The 22557-nt window shown below is 42.5% G+C and overlaps 1 protein-coding gene across 1 annotated transcript in view; it reads left to right on the top strand.

Moving 5' to 3' along the window:
* The window catches only part of szt2 (SZT2 subunit of KICSTOR complex), a 181862-nt gene that overhangs the window by 25505 nt on the left and 133800 nt on the right, over positions 1 to 22557 (top strand). The window contains 12 exon segments of the mRNA XM_080734234.1: positions 690 to 819; positions 3200 to 3345; positions 4202 to 4354; positions 5808 to 5922; positions 8643 to 8887; positions 11008 to 11262; positions 12585 to 12663; positions 14612 to 14700; positions 16138 to 16309; positions 16609 to 16726; positions 19777 to 19896; positions 21002 to 21202. Coding sequence (XP_080590360.1) covers positions 690 to 819; positions 3200 to 3345; positions 4202 to 4354; positions 5808 to 5922; positions 8643 to 8887; positions 11008 to 11262; positions 12585 to 12663; positions 14612 to 14700; positions 16138 to 16309; positions 16609 to 16726; positions 19777 to 19896; positions 21002 to 21202 — 1823 coding nt within the window.

The raw sequence follows: 22557 nt of genomic DNA on the forward strand, positions 1-22557 counted from the left end.
CCCTACCGCACCTCTGTCATACGACGCTTCTGGAACACCCTGCAGAGGTACCCTGTACCCTATACCCTATACCCTATACCCTATACCCTGTACCCTGTACCCTATACCCTAACCTATCTAACTGTACCCAACACAAGCCCATCACCAGCCCCTACCGTCATACGCCGCTTCTGGAACACCCTGCAGAGGTACCCTGTACCCTCTACCCTCTACCCTGTACCCTATACCCTGTTCCCTACAGTATATCCTCTACTCCAAGGGTCTTCAAAAGCGGATCCGGGAACCCCTAGAGTCCTCAGAGTTACTACTGTATATGGGGTCCTCCAAATCTTTGTGTGATAGAAAGAAAAACAAGTAAATGTCCTTTTTCCTAACCAGATTCTGAGAACTTTGGACAAAAGCTCTACAACGCCTCGGCATTGTAGATCGCCTATTTTTGGCAAAGAGGTTTGCTGTAGAGGGGAGAAGTATTGACACTTCAAGTGGTTAAATATCTGAAAACACAAATTGATCCAATTATTCATATCATCATATTATTATGAAAATTAACCGCTTAACCGTTAAGCATAACCGGTCATTTCTTAACGGTCGGTCAACTGGTTAACCGGTTAGCCGCCGACACCCCTAGTTACAGCCCTAATGTGGGCTAGCTTCACTGTGTTGTCTGATGTGTTGTGTTGTGGTTAAAGCATCAACCAGACGGACCAGATGCTGGTCCACCTGCAGTCCTTCAACTCCCTCCCTGAGAACTACACCATCCCTGAAAGCACCAAGAATGGAGTTCCTCTCTTCTACATCCCCCCTGGCTCCACCACGCCGGTACTGTACGCTTTTAACCCATTCAGAACGGCTACACATTTATTGCGTATTATTATTTTATGCTTTAACTATTGAAAAATGGCAGATTTACAAGCTTGTAGATCTGCCATTTTTGGAAAAATCATGAACATTTGAATTTTGACCCGATTCTATAAAGCCCCTTTTCGACTGCAGTTTTAGCACCGCACCACACCACACCGCACCACATAAAAAATATCTACATTTTCCATTACAAAAAAGTACCCCTATCGGTAAGAAACAAATTGACCCTTTTAACTGTGATTATAATACAATATAAATTTGTATTACAACTATCCTAATTATAATGCACTGTAATGGATTATAACTGTGATTATAATACATTATAAAATATTAATGTATTACTATGATAATTAAAACACACTATAATAGATTATAATAGTGGTTATAACACAATAGAATCTATTATCATGTATTACAACTATATCCTGGTGGTCTAAATGAAAAGTCAGTGAGTGATCAGTCGTTATGAAGTGTTTGGCCCTGTTTGGCCTAGCTCAGACCTACTCTAGAGTGGATACTTTTTAGTACCCTGTTTAGTACCACTTTCACACCACTCTACCCAGGTCCTTGTAGTGGAAAACCTGACACAAGTGGGCGGTGTGGTGTGTAGTGGTGTGGAGTTGGCCATTTTCCACTGGCCAAGTGTCTTTTGAATCCTTCTAAGACTTTTTGAAAACCCTATGTTTCTATATCAGCAATCTGGCTAGCCATCGTCAAAGAAAAGATCCTTTTCACTTAACTGGAGCTCAGTTAGTCTGTTCTTGAGAGACTACTTTGTCAGTGATTCTCAGATTTTTTTCATGTGAAAGACCCCCAAAATGATATGTATTTGGCCACGAACCATCTCAAAATATTTAGTTCCAGGGACCCCCAGGAGCAAAATTTGAGTTACAAATGCTCGCTCTAAAAAATACATATATCATATAGATTTGCAAAAAAGCTTGTATAAATGCTATTTTTCAATAGTTAAAGCATTCAATAATTCCAGGCCTACATTTTTAGTGTGCTTTGATTTTGAACACAGTTCAGTAAGAGATAATTGGCACCATGCTGGTCATTGTTGAGAGATAACTTCAGTCAGGATGATTAAACACGGAGGCAAAGCCGAGGCGCGTAAAGAGGTGGTGCCACATAGTTTTGTACTTTTTCTGTTTTGTATGCGTGTCTATGGAGTTATTACTACTCTTATAGACCCTCAGGTGTGGTTATAATATGCAAACATGTCCTGTGTATTTTTGGTTTCCTCCTTAAAGCTGAAAGCCTCAAAAGGAATCTTTCAAAAGGCCCAATTTAACTTTTTCTCTGCCATTTTAAACATAGCTGTAGTAAGCAGCTGCCAAATTGTCCTTACCTTTTAGCGTGGGCACGCGCACGCATCGTGCACAATCTGTGCGCGACTCATCTAGTAGACGTGTAGACTCGGTGACAAGCTTTCGAATACAAAAAACCCCATTGAAAAAGACATATCCGTTGCCACGCTGTATCTCTGCTTATCAGCCAGTGTTTACATGAAAAAGCATTGAAAAAAGCCAACTGTGCGCTATGGTAACACGTGGACACGTTCGCGCACAAAACGCACGATATGTGCGGGGATCATAATCCAGGCGTGTAGAGACTGGATCAAAGTTTCCAAACGCAAAAATCCGATTGAAAAACGAGCGTTCCATCGCAGAGTAGCTTCCACTTCTGTTACACAGTAAACCAATGGAGGCGGGACTATGGCCCAGGCTCAGACTGGATACGGAAAGCTGGATCCGGTCCAGACCGGAAATGACCGGATACAGTTAGGGGGGCGGGCCTAAAGAGCCAGAATCAGCGAAAATCTGCGCTAATACTTTTAATCCTTTCATAATGATTAAAGCTAATTAAACTTTACGGGCTCTACGGGCATGGCAGCGCGGTACAGCGGGAAATCTACGGTCTCTACGGGGATCGCGAGGTATGAGTTAATCATTATCAAATAATCGTAATCAAATCGGCAACTAATCTCTCAAATTTGTATCAATACGGTACAGGAATATAGGGTCAAGAACAACAAATATGACTTGAATATTTATTTTTATATTACCTTTTTGAAAAGAATACTGTTACCCTTTTGCCTGACAAATGTGTAGCCATTCTTCAATCAAATGTATGCAGTCAGAAAAATGAAATAAATTATGTATTTTTTAATGGATTATTCATCTTTAATGTCTTTTTGTTAGTTAGAACATATCTAAGAGAACCTAAAATCTAATTAATAAGGTAATAGCTAAATAAGTGCCATAATCTGATTAATCGTTTAGCTAATCGACCGGTGAATCGATTATGAAAATAATCGTTATGTGTTTGTGTGCAGGTCCTGTCCCTGCAACACAGCGGGTGCAAGGACTCGTCCCAGTCTCTGTTTGCGTCCTACTGGAAGCCCATCCTCTCCATGGACGCCAACTTCTGGCAGCGGTGGCTGCACATGCACCGCATCGCCATCATCCTGGAGCACGACATGTGAGGGGCCACCTGATACTAGGGCTGCCACCGTTATGACATTTTACATGATGATTAATTGCCGCTCAAATAATTCACCCTTTGTCAGCCTTCTGATTGGTCCCTGACTGGACAAATCCTTCTCTTTTGCTACAGGGGGCGGAGTTATGCAGTGGGACAAAGTCCCCTTCTTTCATTCACATCAATGCAAAATTTAAATTGCCTTGAATCAATATTTATTTTTATTTTGTATATATTTTTTTTTTGCTTTGTCATGATAAATAGGAACATTTCGGAACACAGTAGAGTGAATACACAGTGAATATTTGTTGAAATGATAAAAGTCGCTATGCCTTACAAAGACATCTCCTACTGAGACTTTCGCATTGTGAAGGCTGGTTTCCAGCTGGGGAAGAGGCACTAAAAATGGACACTTTATTGTCGTGGTGCGGTGTGGTACGGTCATAGCGATTTTGATCATTATAATGAGTAAGCTTCAACAAACGAGTTCACATGAACGATATCGATGTAATGATGTGAGTCAGCCTAGAGGCGCTGCTCTCTCTCTTTGGTTAAACTAAGAAGAAGACATGTATATTCGGGGGAAACCCCCGTTTTGCAATGTAACTACTGTACTTTTTTTGTTCCTTTTTTATTAATATCACGTAGATCTTTTTCTTTTTGTGCTTTAAATAGCAATATGAGGCTATGAACAATCTCGTTGTTTACAATGGGCGTGGATGGAGGGAAGACTTTTTTTTGTCCCACCCAGTAACAGAACGACAGGGGGCGGGACTTGACAAAGAGTGCGATTAACAATTTAATTGTCTTTCTGTTTTGTCCTATGTGTGTGTCGTGCGCGCCTGTGCGTGTCCAGGCCTGTCCCCAAGCACCTGCACACGGCTGGGAGCAACGGGCGCTTCGGCACCATCCAGTGTCGCATCTCCCACTCAGCCCTCACCTCGCTGCTGAAGGACTGGAGCAGCTTTGTGCTGGTGGAGGGATACTCCTACGTCAAGCTCATATACAGGTTCACTGGTCATCCCCATGGGAGTTTTAACTCATTTAGGCCTGGGATTATTGAATGATTTAACTATTGAAAAATAGCAGATAAACAAGTTCACAGCGCGGCACCGAGTGCCGCGCTGCGAGCTTGTAGATCTTCTATTTTTGAAAAGTCGTGAAAATGCATGCAAATCTTTGAATATGTGTATTTAAGTGAACATTTGTATCTAACATTTAGCTTCTGGGGGGTCCCTGGGACTAAATATTTAATGAAGGGGGTCCGTGGCCAAATACATATCATTTTGGGAGTCCATCACATGACAAAGTTTGAGCACCACTGCTGACATAGAAACATAGGTTTAAAAAAAAAAAAAAGCAGATCTACAAGCTTGCTGTGAGCTTGTCTGCTATTGTTAATAAAAGCATAAAGTAATGCGTAATAATGCGTACCCGGTTTAAATGGGTTTAACTCATGGTCGTTTGAATCCTAATTCATTTATTTTCTCAAAGATTTGAAAAAAGAGGCAAACAGCAGATCTACAAACTGCTATGAGCTTGTATATCTGCTATTTGTGAATAGAAGCTCATATACAGGTCTGTGTTCATTTTCACAGCACGTGTTGTCATTTTAACTTTTTTGAATGAAATGCAATTTAGTTATTTAGTCGTATTGTAGTCATCTGAAAAGTTTTGGTCTAGTTTTAGTCTACTAAATATAACATTTTTGTAGACTAAATTGATTTTAAAATCTAAATAGATTTTGTCAACAGAGATGTATTTGGCAGGCATTGATGGCGTCGTAATGGCAGATTTTACACTTTGTTGCATGCTGAAAATACAAGCTTGCGGCACATTGTGAGCTTGTAGATCTATATTCAGAGCGCAACACCCGAACGCAACCAAACATAAAATGACTTTTAGTTCTCCTGGATCTCTTTTCCACTAGTCCCTCCCCCAAACATTTTGAAGAAATTGTGAATCAATTTAGTCTCAGTGTTAGTCATCATAGCTTAGTTTTAATTGGTCAAATCGTTTAAAAAAGGATCAGTGTTGGACACAGGACTCTTGACGAGATGTTTCATTATGCCGTGGTTCTCTACCTGTGGGTCTGGACCCCCAGGGGGGGTCCCCAAATTATTTTGGGGGATGCCCAGATGATTAACCTAAAGTGAAACGTTGTTCTCTCAATCAACAGTAAACAAACCAACATGACGTTTAATGTATAGAGGGTATCTGCACATTTTTAAAGTGACAATTTAAGGACTTTTTAATACCTCTAAAATGACAAATGAAACATTGGCCAAATTCAAATATTTTGAGGGAGAAAGTAACAGATCTACATGCTCAATTTCCACAATAAAACCGTGTTATACAAAATGTAAGGCCTCAACTGCTAGTGGTCCCCAATTAAAATATGATTATTTTGGGGGTCTGAAAAGGTTGAGAACCACTGTCATAATGGCTGTTTGTCCCCCCAGTGCGTCGGAGCAGCCTCCCACCAGCTTCTACCTGGTGCGTCTCATCTCCAAAGCCCCCTGCATGGTGCTGCGGCTGGGCTTCCCCATCGGAACCCTGGCCCACGTCAGGAACAAGGTAACGCCCATGAAGGAATGCAGTTTGTATCCAACTGCACACCAAGGCTATTACAGTTAAGACTTTAAGCTGGTTGCACATTGCTGCGTATTTTTTCCGTTGCGTTTTTGAAATCCGAAATCCGCAAAAACGTTTGGCGACCGACCGACCGACCCAGTGACAGTTGCAAAAATCGGAGAAAAATCAACCCTTTAGTTTTTAGTTTAGTTTAGTTTATTTGATCACTCACACACATTTATCAGGTCATACACCCACTTAGTATTGTTACAGGTGATCAAAAGGAATAGGCTGAAGCTGAAAGCTTATGAATGCCTATCCTAGTATACATGGAGTAATTACAATGATTGGTTGTTGCAGTGTTTAAAATTTAAAGATACATCGGCCTATAGCAGATATGAGAAAAGAATGAAAAAAACAAAAACAGAACTAAAACCCTGGTGGGAAAATAAATACGAAACGGGCGGCAGTTTACAAACCTGATTGACATGACGTGAGGTTGATTCTTTTTATATACACAACTTTCCAACGTCCCATCGTGCATTGCGCAGAAGGCGAGCGGCATTCCCGGCGTCGCAGCCGAGTGTGATCTACAAGCTCACAACGGTTGCATCTGCGACATGACGTGAGCTTGTATGTCTGCTGTTAACCGGAAGTGTCCCGCAGATAATGCTACAGTAAAGTCTTGCGGAAACAGGTGGATAGGTGTTGTATTCTTGAATTGTATACAAGATTTGTATATGTGACAAACTGTTGTGCTAAACAGATGTTATGCTGTTAGGTGTTTTGCCAAGTCTTGGAAAAGATACACTGTGATTGGCCAGTACAGTCACTTTGATTAGCAGTTGTGCCGAATGCTCACCCCAAAACATTATTTATGAGATTGTGGTGGCTTGTGTGGGACAACCAAGGCATGGATGTGTTAGTAATGACAACTAGTAACACATTCATGAAAAAGAAAATCACTTTTGAACACGACAAATAGTGTAAAAGTGATAGGCTTATAGGCTCCACTCTATGCTATGATAGCTGCTGGGTTCTGCTGGGGAAACTGGTCAACAGGGGCATTTCTGCCTAATAGACCCCATGGACAGTAATTTGGGATAAATATGGAAGCTGGAATTTTCTCTTGATCATGTTATTTTATTCACTTATGTATTCTGTTTGTATCTTTGCATATTGTTGTTTTGTTTGTGTTGTTGTTGTAATCTCGGCGCCGCTGAAAAAGAGGGTCCCAGCCCTTAGTGTGTTTTCCGAGAATTTAAATAAAGGTTGAAATGAAATGAAGTAGGAAAATGAGATGTTATTTAGTGTGGAGTTGTCCTTTACTCAAGTACATTTTGCACACCAGACTATTTCTGCATTGTGATACTTTCACTTAAAGTAGGACTGTCATCTAAAGTGGTACTGTCACTTTAAAAAGTCATCTTAAAATATTAGTTAATATGTTTATGATGTCATTGTGAGAATGCACAATTATAAGCCGATCAAATTAATTGACTGTACTTAGACTACTTACTGTACTGATCAGCTGTTGTTGGGGGGCGAGGGGCAGATTACACTGTGACATGAGTTTCAGACTAGTTCAGACCGTTTTCAGAGAGACCATGTGACCTACTGTATCATACTATATACTATTATTGTCCAGTTTCCCCAGCAGCTGTCATAGCACAGTGTAGCCTATAAGCCTATCGCTTTTACACATTTGTTTCAGTCAAAAGTGAATTCTTTTTTTATGAATGTGTTACTAGTTGTCATTACAAACACATCCATGCCTTGGTTGTGTCACACAATCCACCAAAATCTCATAAATCATGTTTTAGGGTGAGCATTCGGCACAACTGCCAATCAAAGTGACTGTTCTAGCCAATCACAGGGCATCTTTTCCGGGACTTGATAAAACACGTAAAAGCATAACATCTGTTTAGCAGAGTGTGATGGCTTTTGTGAGACAATGTTGGCATGGATGTGTTTGTAATGACAACTAGTACCACGTTTAAGACAAACAAAATCACTTTTGACCACAACAAATCGTGTAATAGCGATAGGCTTATAGGCTCCACTCTATGCTATGAGAGCTGCTGGGTTCTGCTGAGGAAACTGGACAACAGGGGCATTTCTGTCTAATAGACCCCATGGACAGTCTTTTGGGATCAATATAACTAGGAAAATTTGCCAAGAAGTGATTTAGGGCGGAGTTGTCCTTTAAGTAAGCAAGAGGCGAACATTGTGAAAATAGCCGATCTATTGCGAGGCGTTGTGAGCATGTAGATTTGCTATTTTCACAATATTTATCTGTGGAACCGAGTCACATTAAATGTAATACCTACAATTCCAAGTGCTTGTCAGGGTGGGGGTCCCCAGTTCAAATGTGTTTATTTTGGGGGTCATGGCCTAAAAAGATTTGAGAAGCCCTGGTATAGAGCATTAACAAATTCCTCCACCAGGGGCATTGACAACTCATACTCATTCTAACTTCCTATCTAGCCAAGCTTTATAAACTATATGTTTTTTAAAAAGAAAACAATAAAAAAAAAAAAAAATAAGCAAATATTCGACTTCGGTGAACAACGTTGAATAGTGACTTTGATATTCGAATATTCGAATATTTGGTGAATGCCCTAACTTGTACTGTAATACATTTCTATTGTATTGACTATACTTGTACTGTTCTCCATTTTTGTCTGATAAAATAATCAATCAATCAATCAATCCCTAAACAGATCGTGGACGAGCTGCGCGAGCAGATCCTGCGTCTGCGCTTCCCGCACCGCGTCCAGAGCAAGGAGGCCACGCCCAAGACCAAGAGGAAGCTGCTGGGTGGGGGGCCGCGGCCCCCCTCCCCTCCCTCCAAGTCCCCGTCCTCCTCCTCGTCCTCGTCCTCCTCGCTGCCCGTCCCCAAGCCCACCCTGTCTGACAGGCCCTGCGTGGTGGTCCTCAACAAGCCTCTGGAGAAGCTGCTCATAAGGTCAAGCTTTGTTCCCTTAGCACAGTGCTTCTCAGCCTGTGGGTCGGGACCCCCAGGGGGGGCCCCAAATAATTTGGGGGTCCCCAGATGTTTTACGTAAGCCGGTTTTCCATACCAGTTTATAGCCCGACACTACACTTCACGACATGACATGACACCGCACCGCACTGCACTGCATTTTCATATGTAGGTTTTCCACTACAGTACAATATCCCCCCCACTAGCCTGACACTTCAGTCCGCACATCACCACCCCCTGCTGGTGGGTGGTGTGTAGTGTGGACTGAAGCTGCATATATTTTATTTTATTTCCTGCGCGCCTGAAGAGCGGGCGCTTTGAATGGGCCAATCAGGGTTGTATGCTTGGGGCACGTGGTAGGCTGCTCCGGTCCCAGCCCCCTCCAAACAGAGCTCTTGAGCTCACGTGAGACTCGCTCGTGGACTCTGATTGGTGTCCTCTGCCCACGTGAGAGTCTAGTGGACTCTGATTGGTCCGTGAAAACTGTCATGGCAGAGTCAGACTCGACTCGTATTATTTTAATAAACGATGCAATAGTGCCGTTTCATCACGTTTTAATACCATTTTTCACTAACGTAAACATGCAGACATATAATATGTTATGAGAAATAACGTATTTTTGCAATGTCACGCCACGTCGCCGTTGCGTGTGTGTGTGTGTGTATGTGTGTGTGTGTGTGTGACGTCAATAGGCTTCAGCCCCCCCCCCCCCCCTGCCGAAATAGAATGTCTGCCCTCAATTTCAGACTCTCTTCCTCACGTAGTGTGGTGTGAGTCGGACGCTAGCAGTCAGGCAACCCCCCCACTACCCTCCTCCACTCCACTCCCGAAAGAAAACAACGCCCCTTTCTTCAACATAATATGGATCTATCTCTGTAAACAAACACAACAGAGACGCTAACTTGCGCTAATTATTTTTAGAGATGTGGTGGACAATGTTTTAGATGCCACACACTCACACAGGTCTTCATCGAGTCTTTACAACTATAGCGACGACTAACGTCGGGATGTTCATGGTCAAATAATAACTTTATTGGCCCAACTACACAAAGAAGTAAGCTACAATGTAGAGGCTAGTTGCGCTAGCATACATTCTAGCGCAGCTACAGTACATGTACTGTAGATCCTTTTCAACAGATGCAGTTACAAATACAAACAGGAGACATCTCACTGAAAAAAAATAAAATAACGGATGGCCGACGCATTGGCCGTTGATTATTGCGACTCGCGACGATAGATATAGCCTATGTCCACTGTTTGTGTTGGTTAATATGTTCTTGGTGCTTCGTGGTATCTCAACTGCAGGGCTGGGGAGCACAATTCTGCCTAATCGACCTCTTTATAAACAGATATATAAAACAAACAGGCTTTGCTTTTATATTTGATTTGCAGCCGTGACTGCAAACTAAAATCTGTCTCAAGTTGTTGTGTTGAAAGACACAGCTCAGCCGTGAGACTGACCAATCAGTATCAGCAGCGTGTGTACACTGATTTGGCCTCACTTGGCCCAGCCCGGACCCACTCAAGAGTGGAGCCGTTTTAGTACCCCGTTTTGTACCACTTTCACACCACTATACCCAGTTCCTTGTAGTGGAAAACCCGACACAAGTCTGTGGTGTGGGGTGGAGTGGAGTGGGGCATGCATATGGAAAACCGGCTTTAATGTGCAACATTGTTTTCTCACTCAAAATTAAACAAACCAACATAACGTTTAACACAATGGATGACGTTATTTTGGTAAATATTTGGCTATAGAGTGCCACCATTCACTTACGCTTTATTTTGAAGAGCCCCGGAAACCATGTGTGTGTGTGCATGTTGTGTAATCGATTTTAACATGGACGTCAGCTTGTTTACATTCAGTCGCAAAACTAAGATCCTAACCGCGGATGACCGTCATGGCCTAGTGTCGCGGTGTAAAAGAACGGCTCTCGGCCTTCTTGGCGTTTTGGAAGTAGATTCCAAAGTAACGCAGTTTCTTTGCATCAGCAATGAACCTGAGCCTATGGAGAATAGCCAAAATATGTCTAAAACTAAGCGAAATGTATTCAGACTGGAACTAAATCAAAACCCTGCTGTCCATAATCAACACTGCCCCCCAGGTATGAGAAGCTGCCGTCGGACTACAGGACCCCCTTCATCCTCAACATGGAGAACTTCTCCCACCCCATGGCCAACATGGCGGCCATGGCGGCCCCGCCGCCCCTCAGCGTGGCGGCCAACCGCACGGCCTCCTCCACGCTGGCGTCGCTGTCGCGCTACTTCCTGCACCGCCGCTGGGTGTGGGCGCTGCAGAGCGACGCGGGACCTGCCCTGCCGCTGCACGCCGTCGCGCACATCCTGTCCATGCTGGCCGAGTGAGTTCTCTGCTTCTACTCGCTTTGTTATTGGTACCAGTCCTGTGCCTTGGGGGTGTGCACGGTATATGAGGGATTGATTGTAGGAGTCTCAAGGCCTTATCTTAGTGTAGTCCGCGGTGATTGTTTATCACCGTTGTGTAGTCTTTTTAAGTCAGAAAACTACAACATTAAAGCAATAAGCCACAAGAGGCGAGTGGTTACTGGGGTAGTATACACCGGCTAGAAACACTCGGCTGACGCCTCGTGTTTCCCAACGCCTCTCAGCCTCATGTTAAGAACCATATTCGATCCATACACATGTTTATTTTCATCCAGATTTAGCTGCTATGTGGGTGAACATCACAACAAAACCGCTAGCATAGCAACCTAAATTAACAGCCGAGTGGTGTCTGGAGAATAGAGGCGCTTTTCGCCTTTACAAGCCCCGCCCGGAGCCATTCAGTCACTGTCCTATGCATGCGGGCGGTGCTTAGAAGCACCCGCACGTCAGGATTTGAGAGAAAATCAAACGCTCACTTCTCTAGTTCAGCCTCACGGCACAGTGGAAAGAAATAACGCACCTGGCTTTGATATAAACTGATTCAAGGTGTGGATTATAGTCTCATATACCACGGCAACCAGGGAATGGAACTAGCCGTTTTAGAATACGTCATTAGCCGCGGTGAAGAGCCATCACCACGGATGTAGACATCTCTCCTCTGTTTTTACTTTCAGGCATCTCCCCATCACCCCGTTCACTGATTGGTCTAGATCGACCAATCGGTGTGCCCCCTGGTTTTAGAGGCACAGAGGCGTGGTGATAGGACTTCACCGTGTGACTATGATGGCCATCACATTTTTAGGTGATAGCTTATCACCTAAAAGTTGAGGTGATAGCTCTTCACCTTGGACTCTGATGAAGCCTTCAGAAGTAATGTTGGAGAGAACGTTGGGCAGATCTTTTATGCCCATATATGGTGTTCTGTATCCAGGCCAGGGCAGATCTTTATGCCCATACATGGTCAGTGATAGGGGTCATCTCCAAATTTGGGCATTGTTTCAGCATGCGGCTGTTACCATGGTGGTGACACCGTTTAGTATCAGTGATGTCAGTCAGCATACAGACGGTCAGACGGACAGACATTCAGTAAATTAATAATTAGATGTATAATAATAGGGATGGGACAATATGAAAATTACATGTCACAATTATGGTGGCTCAAAACAATTGTAACAATATTATCTTTTTTTAAACTTTGACTGCTAATAGGCAAATCCTATTTTATTAACCTGATTTTCTGAAAATGGAGTCCATGGTGTGTGTTTGTGTTTGTGTTCAGGATCCGTCTGTCGGAAGGCTTTCACTTCGCGGCCAGTGGGGAGGGCATTGTGAACATGGTGATGGAACTGCCCATTAAGGTATGAACGTCCACCGCACTGGACCCTAACCACCAGGCTATGTGACATAATGACACGTCCGTCCGATAATCAATATGTCCATACATGGACAAAATGTGCCCGTGGCAATAGGGCTTTGTCACTGTTATGACATTTTACACGACGATTAATCATCACTCAAATAAGTAAGTGATAATGAATGGCTCCGCGGGGATTCATGGTACATAACAGACCGACGGCCTGATATCAGGCTGAAGGGCTGTTATGTACCGTGAATCCCCAAGGAACCATTCATTATCCCGCTTATTACCCGCCTACTAAATAAAATTAATAATTTGACTCAAAACTAAAAACAAAACAAAGTATTTCCTTGTTTACAGACGGCTGAAAGTATTCCACAAGTGTTGCGCTGGGCGTCCCAACAGCGCGACACGGTCGCCTTGGAAAACAAGGAAGTGCTGATCAGATAGAATCCATTTTCTGAAACTACGTCTTCTATTTCTCGCTTAAAATATTTTTAAAAACTTTCTTGAGAGCAACTTTTAGTTGTAAATGTCGCTGTGTGTTTGTTTACATGGCTGACATGTTGGATACAGCACAAGATTCACGCAGTGCAGCTTGACTGCAGCAGGTGCTTTGAGCCGTTGATTAGGCAGCGGTCTGTTATAGAGTGGAGTAGTCTGTTATCGGGGAATATCAGACCTCTGATTTCAGCAATTGACCAATCAGAATCAAGCATTCAAACAAGCCGGGTAATAATTGTGATTAACAATTTAAAGTTATACCATGTAACTTTTTTTATAAAACAAATCTTAAAATTGTCCTAACTGTTAAATCGCTAAAGTTTTAGAACTCCCACTCTGTTATTTTCAGCTTCTGAAGCCTTCTCTTTATATGTTTTCTATGAGTTGTGAGGGGGGTAGAATTTCCCGGCAAAATGATGTCATCTCCCACATGATACACTACCGGCCAATCACAGCGCAGATCATACACCACCGGCCAATCACAGCGAGTCTTGCTGTCTCTAAAGGAAGTAGATTCCCTCAGCAACTGTGTTTATATTGGTGAAGGAATCTTGCCTGCTACTCCCTCAATCCTGGTCTAAAAATGACGGGAGATGGCTCTACGGATGCGTATCGGCGAGGCAGAGGTGCTCGCGGCGACCCCCGTTCCGGTGGTCCGCGGTGACTCCGGCCGAAAAAAGCAATACCGCTACTGACCACTAGTTGAGCAGCTTCCACAGTACAGCTTTAACTCATACCCTGCCAAAAAATCTACTTCTATAATAAAATCGACTTTTTAACTATGGCCTTCCCTGCCAAACGACTTTTATCGACTTTTTAAAATAAAAAATAAATAAATAAATAAATAAATAAAAATATTCAAAACATTTTCTTTTTAAAAAAAAAATGTTGGACCTCCAAATATGTACTAGGCATGATCGCGATCGCGAAATTGCATGTTTAACCCCCATACCAACCCCATCTTTCAAACATGGCAGCCATGTTTGTTTACATTTGAAGAAAACATAAGCTCCTGAATGCCTGAACGGATTTCCAAGTGGAATTTTTAGTTTGAAAGCTGTGAAAAGCTTGTACATGCATAGTGCATCATCTGTGCACAAATTCGTACACCAGCGTGCACACTATTTTTTTAACCCTTTGATGGCGAACCGGCAATATAAGAGGTCCCACTTTACATACGGCACAGAAGAAGTTAATTGTGTTTTCGTCGTTGACAATTACATTTCTGTTTGGCTTTTAGGCTTTGAAGTTGCACATGACAGATATGACACTTAACCTAAATGTACAAAGCAATGACTGACATATTTGACAACTTCATACTTAAAAGAATTACATGGATAGTGGAAATAACCAATCTACAAGCTCACATGTTTTCCTCCGATTATGTATGACACTCATTTACAGTACTATGACACATTAGGAGATTTGTGTTCTTTTCATTTTAGGGGATGTCAGCAGAGGAGGACAGAGAGAGTCACACCTGCATCGTTCAGTACATCCTGTTCCCACCGCACTCCTCCTCCACCAAAGACAGGTCAGCAACCCTCATTCTATAACCTGTGGGTCGGGACCCCCCGGGGGTTGAACTTAAGATTTTAAGGGGTTGAACTTAATGTGCAACATTGTTTTCTCACTCGACGGTAAACAAACCAACATAAAGTTCTATAGAGGGTATTAGGCACCTTTTGCACAAAGTAGTGCATTGCAAGATAGAGGGCGCCAGTCACACCCTACCACTACTTCCTGTTCATCCACAGAACATTGATTCTAATTGTTTTCTCCATTAGATTTATTTTCACTTTTTTCAACTTTTATTACTTGGGATGGTAAAAAGATGGAGGCAGACAAATAAAATGTATTTTGACAAGTAATACAAGTTGAAAAAAGTGAAGAGAAAGCACTTTAACTCATTTAACGCTGATCCCGAGTATACTCGTGAAAAATACTCTAGTATTTAGAGTGCCGATCCCGAGTATACTCGCGTAAAATACTGTATATAGAGTAACGCTGGCACGCTTACCCTGCGGTCCGTTGGAAAGTCCTGGCACGATTGGACTCGCTGATTCATCATCATCACGGATCTACGTGCACAAAATAGTAATCCCTTAACATGGAGGCCGATGGTGGATCTCATCTTTGATGTCCATTTTCTCCAAACAACACTTTTAAAGCCAAGGATGGCATTAGATTCTCGCTACAATAACGTAATAACAAAGGCAACGATCGGCTGTTACAGCAACGGCATGGGGTGACGATCGCTTCCGTTGAATGACGTCATGACGTCAAACCGGAAATCTTTACGCAATGGACTAATGGCCTTCAAAATAAGAGAACGGTCGCGGATGGAGCCTGCGAGAGGCACGCTGGACATTTTAACCCGTTCATTTCTGGAGCACTAAATGGGTTAATCTAATGGAGAAAACAACTAGAATCAATGCTCTGTGGATGAACAGGAAGTAGTGGTAGGGTGTGACTCAAAGGGATCTGGCGCCCTCTATCTTGCAGTGCACTACTTTGTGCAAAAGGAGAATTTAAGGACTTTTTAATACCTCTGAAATGACAAATTAAACATTGGCCAAATTGTCAATTATTAGAGGCAGACATTGTGAAAATAGACAATCTACATGCTTACAACGCCGCCTCGCAACAGCTTGTAGATCGCATGTAGAACCGTGTTATACAAAATGTAATGCCTCAACTCTTAGTGCTCGTGGGGGCAGGGCTCTGTGCAACCTAAACTTATAATTAGCCAGTAGCTATGCCCCTCCCGAAAAGCTTTTGTCCAATGCTAGCTTAGCAACCATAACTTGCAGCCTGGAAGTTAGTAATTGGAGGTCTGCTATTTTCAATATTTTCTCCAAAAGGCCCTTCTAGAAATGTCAGCCCCTGCCTCTCTGACATTCTCTGCATGTGTGTGTGCGCGCGCGTGTGTGTGTGTGTGCGTGTTTGCGTGCACATGATCCGTGCGCAGCTTCTCCACGGACGATGACAACGACACGGAGGTGGAGCCGGTGGACGCGGACACGGAGCTGAGCCTGGTGACAGAGTGCTGGGTGGAGCCACAAAGCGGCACCGTGTGCAGCCGCCACACGGAGCAGCACGCCACCTACCAGGGCCTGCCCTACCAGGACATCCCCAAAGCTGTGAGCACCACTGTTGGTCACCACATGGACCCTCTAACCAACCCATTTAGGCCTAGAAGTATTGATTGCTTTAACTATTGAAAAATAGCAGATAATACAAGCTCACAACGCGGCACCGAGTGCTGGTGCCGGTTGGGCAGAATAGTCACCATTGACTTCCAGTTGTGCAATACACGTTGCATCCGCTGAAAAGTTTAAGGACAAGAGGCAGGGCATGAATGAAATTATATGATTGATTATGATTTAGTGATTATTATCCTTTATAATAATTGCAACATTTCCTCTGCATGGTCTGGCAGATCTTCCCCAGGGACGTGGCCTGCATGTCCACCATGATGACGTTCGAGTACCTCAGTCAGCTGTGTCACAACAAAGAGCAGATCTACACGCTGCCCACCGGCCTGAAGAATACTGCTGGTACGTCTGAATCTAAACCGTATCAAAGAAAGAAATACTATTAGATCTACAAGCTCACAACGTGACAGATTTTGAGCTAATAGATCTGCATTTTTTTCCTACTCGGTCTGTGTCTGTGGGCTGTTCAACAACCCATCTGCCAGTTAGGCAGATATTTATCATTGCAACTTTTCAGGAATAGAAATCCTGCAGTTTCTATTAGCTTGGATTCCCCATTGATGATGTCACTGGTAGGGCATTCACCAAATATTTGAATATTCGAATATCAAAGTCACTATTCAACGTTGTTCACCGACGTCGAATATTCACATTTTTTTCCTCTCTAATTCAATTAGTTCTTTCAATGGACCAAAATCTTGTTTTATTTGTTGGCCTTCCTGACCTGGCATTTGTGCCCTCAAAAAATGGACAACACCAAAGGCCAAGTGTTCTAAAATGACGAAATTCTAGGCCTGCTATCTAATCATGGGGTGGCAGACTCAGGAGGTAAAACGGTAGCTTGGGAAACGGAAGGCTCCTAGTTCAAACCAGGACTCCCCAGAGTTGGTGTTGAAGTGTCCTTGAGATATATAAGATATATAGTATTCTATTTTTATTCTATAAATGGAATAATTGAGATATAGCCATTTTAAGCTCCCAGCAGCCATCCTGGGTGCCATCTTGAAAATGATGCCTTTATGATAAATATATCTTCCTGGATTTTTGGGATGTTCTCAAGCATGCCTAAAGGTACCAGAATCAATTGTAAAACCTTTTGTATCAATGTTTAGGGAGGTTTAGTGGTATTCTTTCATTGTGCTTGTTTAAGTTAAAGCCATACTGTGTAAGTTGCCCAACTAGTGGTCATTAGCCCTATAGCAAACCGCGGTCGCGTCCGCGTCTTTCGTCCGTTTTTCGTACCTTCAGACCCCCGCGTCTGCCTCCACCTCGCTGAGATCTATCTTTTAAGGGGTCCCTTGTTCCTGTGCGTTCAGTAATTCCAGAGATACGGACTCCTTCACCCTGCCTGGTAGGCGAAATTACCTAGAGAAGGGATGGTACAAACGGGCGACAACAAATATGGCTGCCATAGCGACCCCACTTCAAGATGCGCTGTGATTGGCCGGCAGTTGTATAACCCTCGCTGTGATTGGCCGGTAGTGTGATGACGCAATTTTGGCGCGAGATCCGGTCCACGGCAAGGATCTCAGTTTACATATAGAGAAGGCTTTACAGGCTGAAATTCACGGCGCGGATCTTCTAAAACTTTTGTGATTTAATAGTTAGGAGAATTTTAAGATTTGTTTTATAAAAAAAGTTACATAGTACAACTTTAAGGCTGAAACCACCTCAGAATGAAATACTGTGGGTAAATTATACATTTCCTGAGTCCTTAGGGTCATGTCTGTATTCTAGTTGTTGTGTTTTGTGTCTCTGATGTTTCTTGATGCCACAGAACTAAAAGAAAATATATGGTTTAGGCGGAAATTGTGGGAAAAATTGAGTTATTCAAGTTTTGAAGAACTCCAGTGACCACTGTACTTATCATACATATTCATAAAAGGGCTTGAATTAAAGCTCAAAGTGTCCCCTTAAAAATAATACCAAACATATAATATAAAACCTTGCAAATTATTTCCTGAACATGAGCCAATACCAAGATATGCATGAATGAAAATCCGCCTATAGAGTAAAATAACAAAATGGCAAAAATATGAAAAGCTACTCCTATGGAAAGTCTATCATATTTTAGTTTACTTATATTGACCCTAAAAACAATTTAGTATAGGTAAGGTTTTGCCACCTCAGCGGTACCGATATTTCGTCTAGCCCAAAGACTATAAAAATATATATAGTTTATAAAGCTTGGCTAGATAGGAAGTCATAAGAATGAGTTGTCAATGCCCCTGGTGGAGGAATTTGTTAATGCTCTATACCAGGGCTTCTCAAACCTTTTTAGGCCGTGACCCCCAAAATAAACATATTTGAACTGGAGACCCCCACCCTGACAAGCACTTGGAATTGTAGGTGTTACATTTAATGTGACTCGGTTCCACAGATAAATATTGTGAAAATAGCAGATCTACATGCTCACAACGCCTCGCGTTGCGAGGCGTTGTGAGCATGTAGATCTGCTATTTTCATGTTCACTTCTATTTTCATGTTCACTTCTATTTTCATGTTCATGTTCACTTCTTGCTTACTTGCTTATTTGACAGTTTGGCCAGTCCTGTCGAATATTCGACTATTAGAATACTTTGAGGTTGAATAATTCGAATACTAAACATCACTATTCGTGAATGCCCTAGTCACTGGTAGACAGATTTCAATGTGCTATTTTATCATGAACATTAATGAGAACCAATTATATGAAGATGGGTTGAAAAGTGGTGAAGTCCTCCTTTAAGTATACTTTTACTTTTGTACTTTCATTCAAGTGAAATTTGAATTATTTTACTTGTAACAGAGTGTTTCCACATTTGCACAGAAACTTTTACTTAAATGGATATTCCACTTTCAACAGGGAAACACCTTATGGGCCTCTCCCCCCACACACAGCCATTGTAACTTCAAACTCCATTTTCACCATGATAGATTCATTAAAAACACCCATTATTTTTTTCTGGTGACTCATAATACCCTCCTAATATTTGAGCAGGCCGTGTTTTTTCCATTACTTTTTTCATTTATTTTTAATAATTATTTGGGGAAAATGGAAAAAATTAAATACAAAAAATAATTATTGAAATAGGAGGGTAGTATGAGTCACCAGAAAAAAAATGTTTTTAATGAATCTATCATGGTTAAAATGGAGTTTGAAGTTACAATGGGTGTGTGTGGGGAGAGGCCCTGGGCCTGGAGGTCCTGGTAACATTTACATCAAATATCTAAATATTGAATCAAGCAAATTAAAAACTGTCCAGGGTGTTCATAAAAGCCTGATTAGACGATAAAATTACCCCAAAAAAATTTGAAAGTGAAATATCCCTTTACAATATGATTATTTTGGGGGTTTGCGTCCTGAAAAGGTTGAGAAGCACTGCTCTGACCCCCTGCCTGTGCTGCTTCAGTAGGAGCGGAGGTCCCAGCCTGTGAGGATAACATCCACACCGTTCCCTTCCAGTTCGACCTCATCCAGCTGCTGCCCAAGTGTCAGCAGATCGAGCTCTTCTTCCTCACGCTCGGCACAGGTGCGCACACACACACACACACACACACACACACACACACACACACACACACACACACACACACACACACACACACACACACACACACACTCAGGCACACACTCATGCATGCATGCAATAATCATATCGTGGAGATTTAATTTATCGTTATATATCCACCTTCACTCCAGAGGGCCACAATGCATATTGCTACATCCTAGTTTGTCATTCTAGTATCACATACATTAGAAGCAAAAATAGCAGATCTACAAGCTCAAAACACATCGCGCTGCAATGCGTTTTGAGCTTGTAGATCGGTTATGTTTGCTTCTTTTGAATTGGAATCCTGAATTATTTTTTTGTTATTTCTTAATTGGAATCCTGAAATGTAACATTTGGATTTAATTTCAAACACATTTAATTATATACTCATGTTAACTTTATGAACTTAAATACAAATACATTGGACATAAAAAATAATAATAATAATACTACTATACTAGTCATTAAGCTACTAATATAGACTAACGGAATTAAAGCAGGTCATATTTAGAATTGTAACAGCTGAAATCAAAAATATATCACTATTCCGGTATGAACCTGTGGACCGCATTAAGTGAAGGTGGGGGCCGCATGTGGCCCCCGGGCCACCAGTTGCCCATGTATGTTGTATTTCATACCCAACTATTTATTTTAAAACATTAGTCTTTTTGCAGATATAAATTGGCCCATAATAAAACATACATACATAAACTTACCAGTAAGAAATTCAAGTACTTTTCTACCACTGACGGCAACACTAGTAAGCAGCCCATGTCCTCTCTCTCTCTCTCTCTCTCTCTCTCTCTCTCTCTCTCTCTCTCTCTCTCTCTCTCTCTCTCTCTCTCTCTCTCTTTAAATAGCATAGAGTGAGCTTGCTTTGAAACAGAGAGAGAACAGTTTGCCTGTGAACGTTCGCTAAATTGGAAACAAGAGCGAATAAATAACGCTTTTTCACCTTTTCAAAATTCTCGTTGGTGTGGAAGCTTGCATTGACTTTATACGTTTTCTTTTTTAAAGCGAATTATTGGTAAAGACCTTTAGAGTTGTTCAAAGGTGTTAAACTTAGCCTTTTTCTTCTTTTCAGTGGAGAATGAGGAGCAGGTGCACAGTGCCCCCTGTCTGCCAAATGAAGTACTGCTGAGCCTGTTCCACGCCAGCCTGGAGACAGAGCTCACCGACCGAGAAATCCCATTGGCTGACGCTGACCATGTGAACTTCATGCATCACATCTTAGAGAGGGACCGGGACGGACACGTTGCACCTTTCACCTTACCGCTCATCAAAGGTCCAATTAATACCTTATTATTAATTAATGCCTTATTATCCTTATCACCCCTCATCAAAGGTCAAATTAATACCTTAGTAATTAATACCTTATTATCCTTATTACCCCTTATCAAGTCGACTCAGTCGACTTCATTACACAAGTCGACTCCCACCAGAGAAAGTCGAAAGTTGATATAATATACAGTGGTTCTCGACCTTTTCAGTCCGCGACCCCCAGAATAATCATTTTTTAACTGGGGACCCCCACCCTGACGAGCACTAAGAGTTGAGGCGTTACATTTGGTCTAACACGGTTCTATTGTGAAAATAGCAGATCTATATGCTCACAATGCCTCGCGATGCGAGGCCTTGTGAGCATGTAGATCTGTTAGTTTCTGCCTCTATATATTTGACAATTTGGCCAATGTTTAATTTATCATTTTAGAGGTATTAAAAAGTCCTTAAATTGTCACTTTAGAAATGTGCAGATACCCTCTATAGTCTATACCAGGGGTCCTCAATAGGCGGACCGCGGTCCATGTCCGGACCGCGAGGCACCGCCGACCGGACCCAGGACGAATTATAGTAAAAAAAAAAAAGTGGAAAATTATCTCCACGTTTTCGTTTCCACTTCTCGTTGTATTCATTCACTTTCATTGCATGCGCTGAGTGTGAGAGAGAGAGAGAGAGAGAGAGAGAGAGAGAGAGAGAGAGAGAGAGAGAGAGAGAGAGAGAGAGAGAGAGAGAGAGACGCGCTGATTGGCTGATGCCGGGCAACAGAGTATTATGGGCTGGCATCTCTATGACAACGATCCACCAACAACGCAACTAGTTATAAATCAGTGGGGTTTCATTCACGCAAAACATCAACGTGAATACGTTTGCAGGATTGTAATCTTATCTCCAGAGACCAGAGTTTGTCGCGACGTGCCACGGCCCGACGGCCCGTGACGGCTGCCTCTCTTTCTGCATGGATGTTGTTCTCCCATGGTTCGCCCCACCGGGGGAAATGGATGTGCTGTGTGGCAGCGCGCCGCATCCAGTTGGGGTTACCGTGCGGCACTTAACGACGCGACGCTGCACACTGCACAGCCGTCCGCGTTCAGTGTGTGCTCCCCTGTCTCTGACGCGCGACACCTTGTTTTCATATCGATATTCACGTTGCGACACAAGCATAAATTATTTGAAGATTATCCCAGTTTGTTAAAATAAACCAGATCACTAGCGCAAAATATCTCTGCTCCACTTTGAACATTCTGTTCTCCCTGCTTTAATGGGTGGTTTCTCTTCAATCAAGTAAGGCCCCCAAATGTTTTTGGAGGAGTCCCCAGCCCAGATGACAGTGAAGTCATCTGGACCCTTTTAATAAAGAAA

The sequence above is a fragment of the Nannobrachium achirus genome, assembly GCF_963921795.1.
Source record: "Nannobrachium achirus genome assembly, chromosome: 1".
In the NCBI taxonomy this organism is placed as follows: Eukaryota; Metazoa; Chordata; class Actinopteri; order Myctophiformes; family Myctophidae; genus Nannobrachium; species Nannobrachium achirus.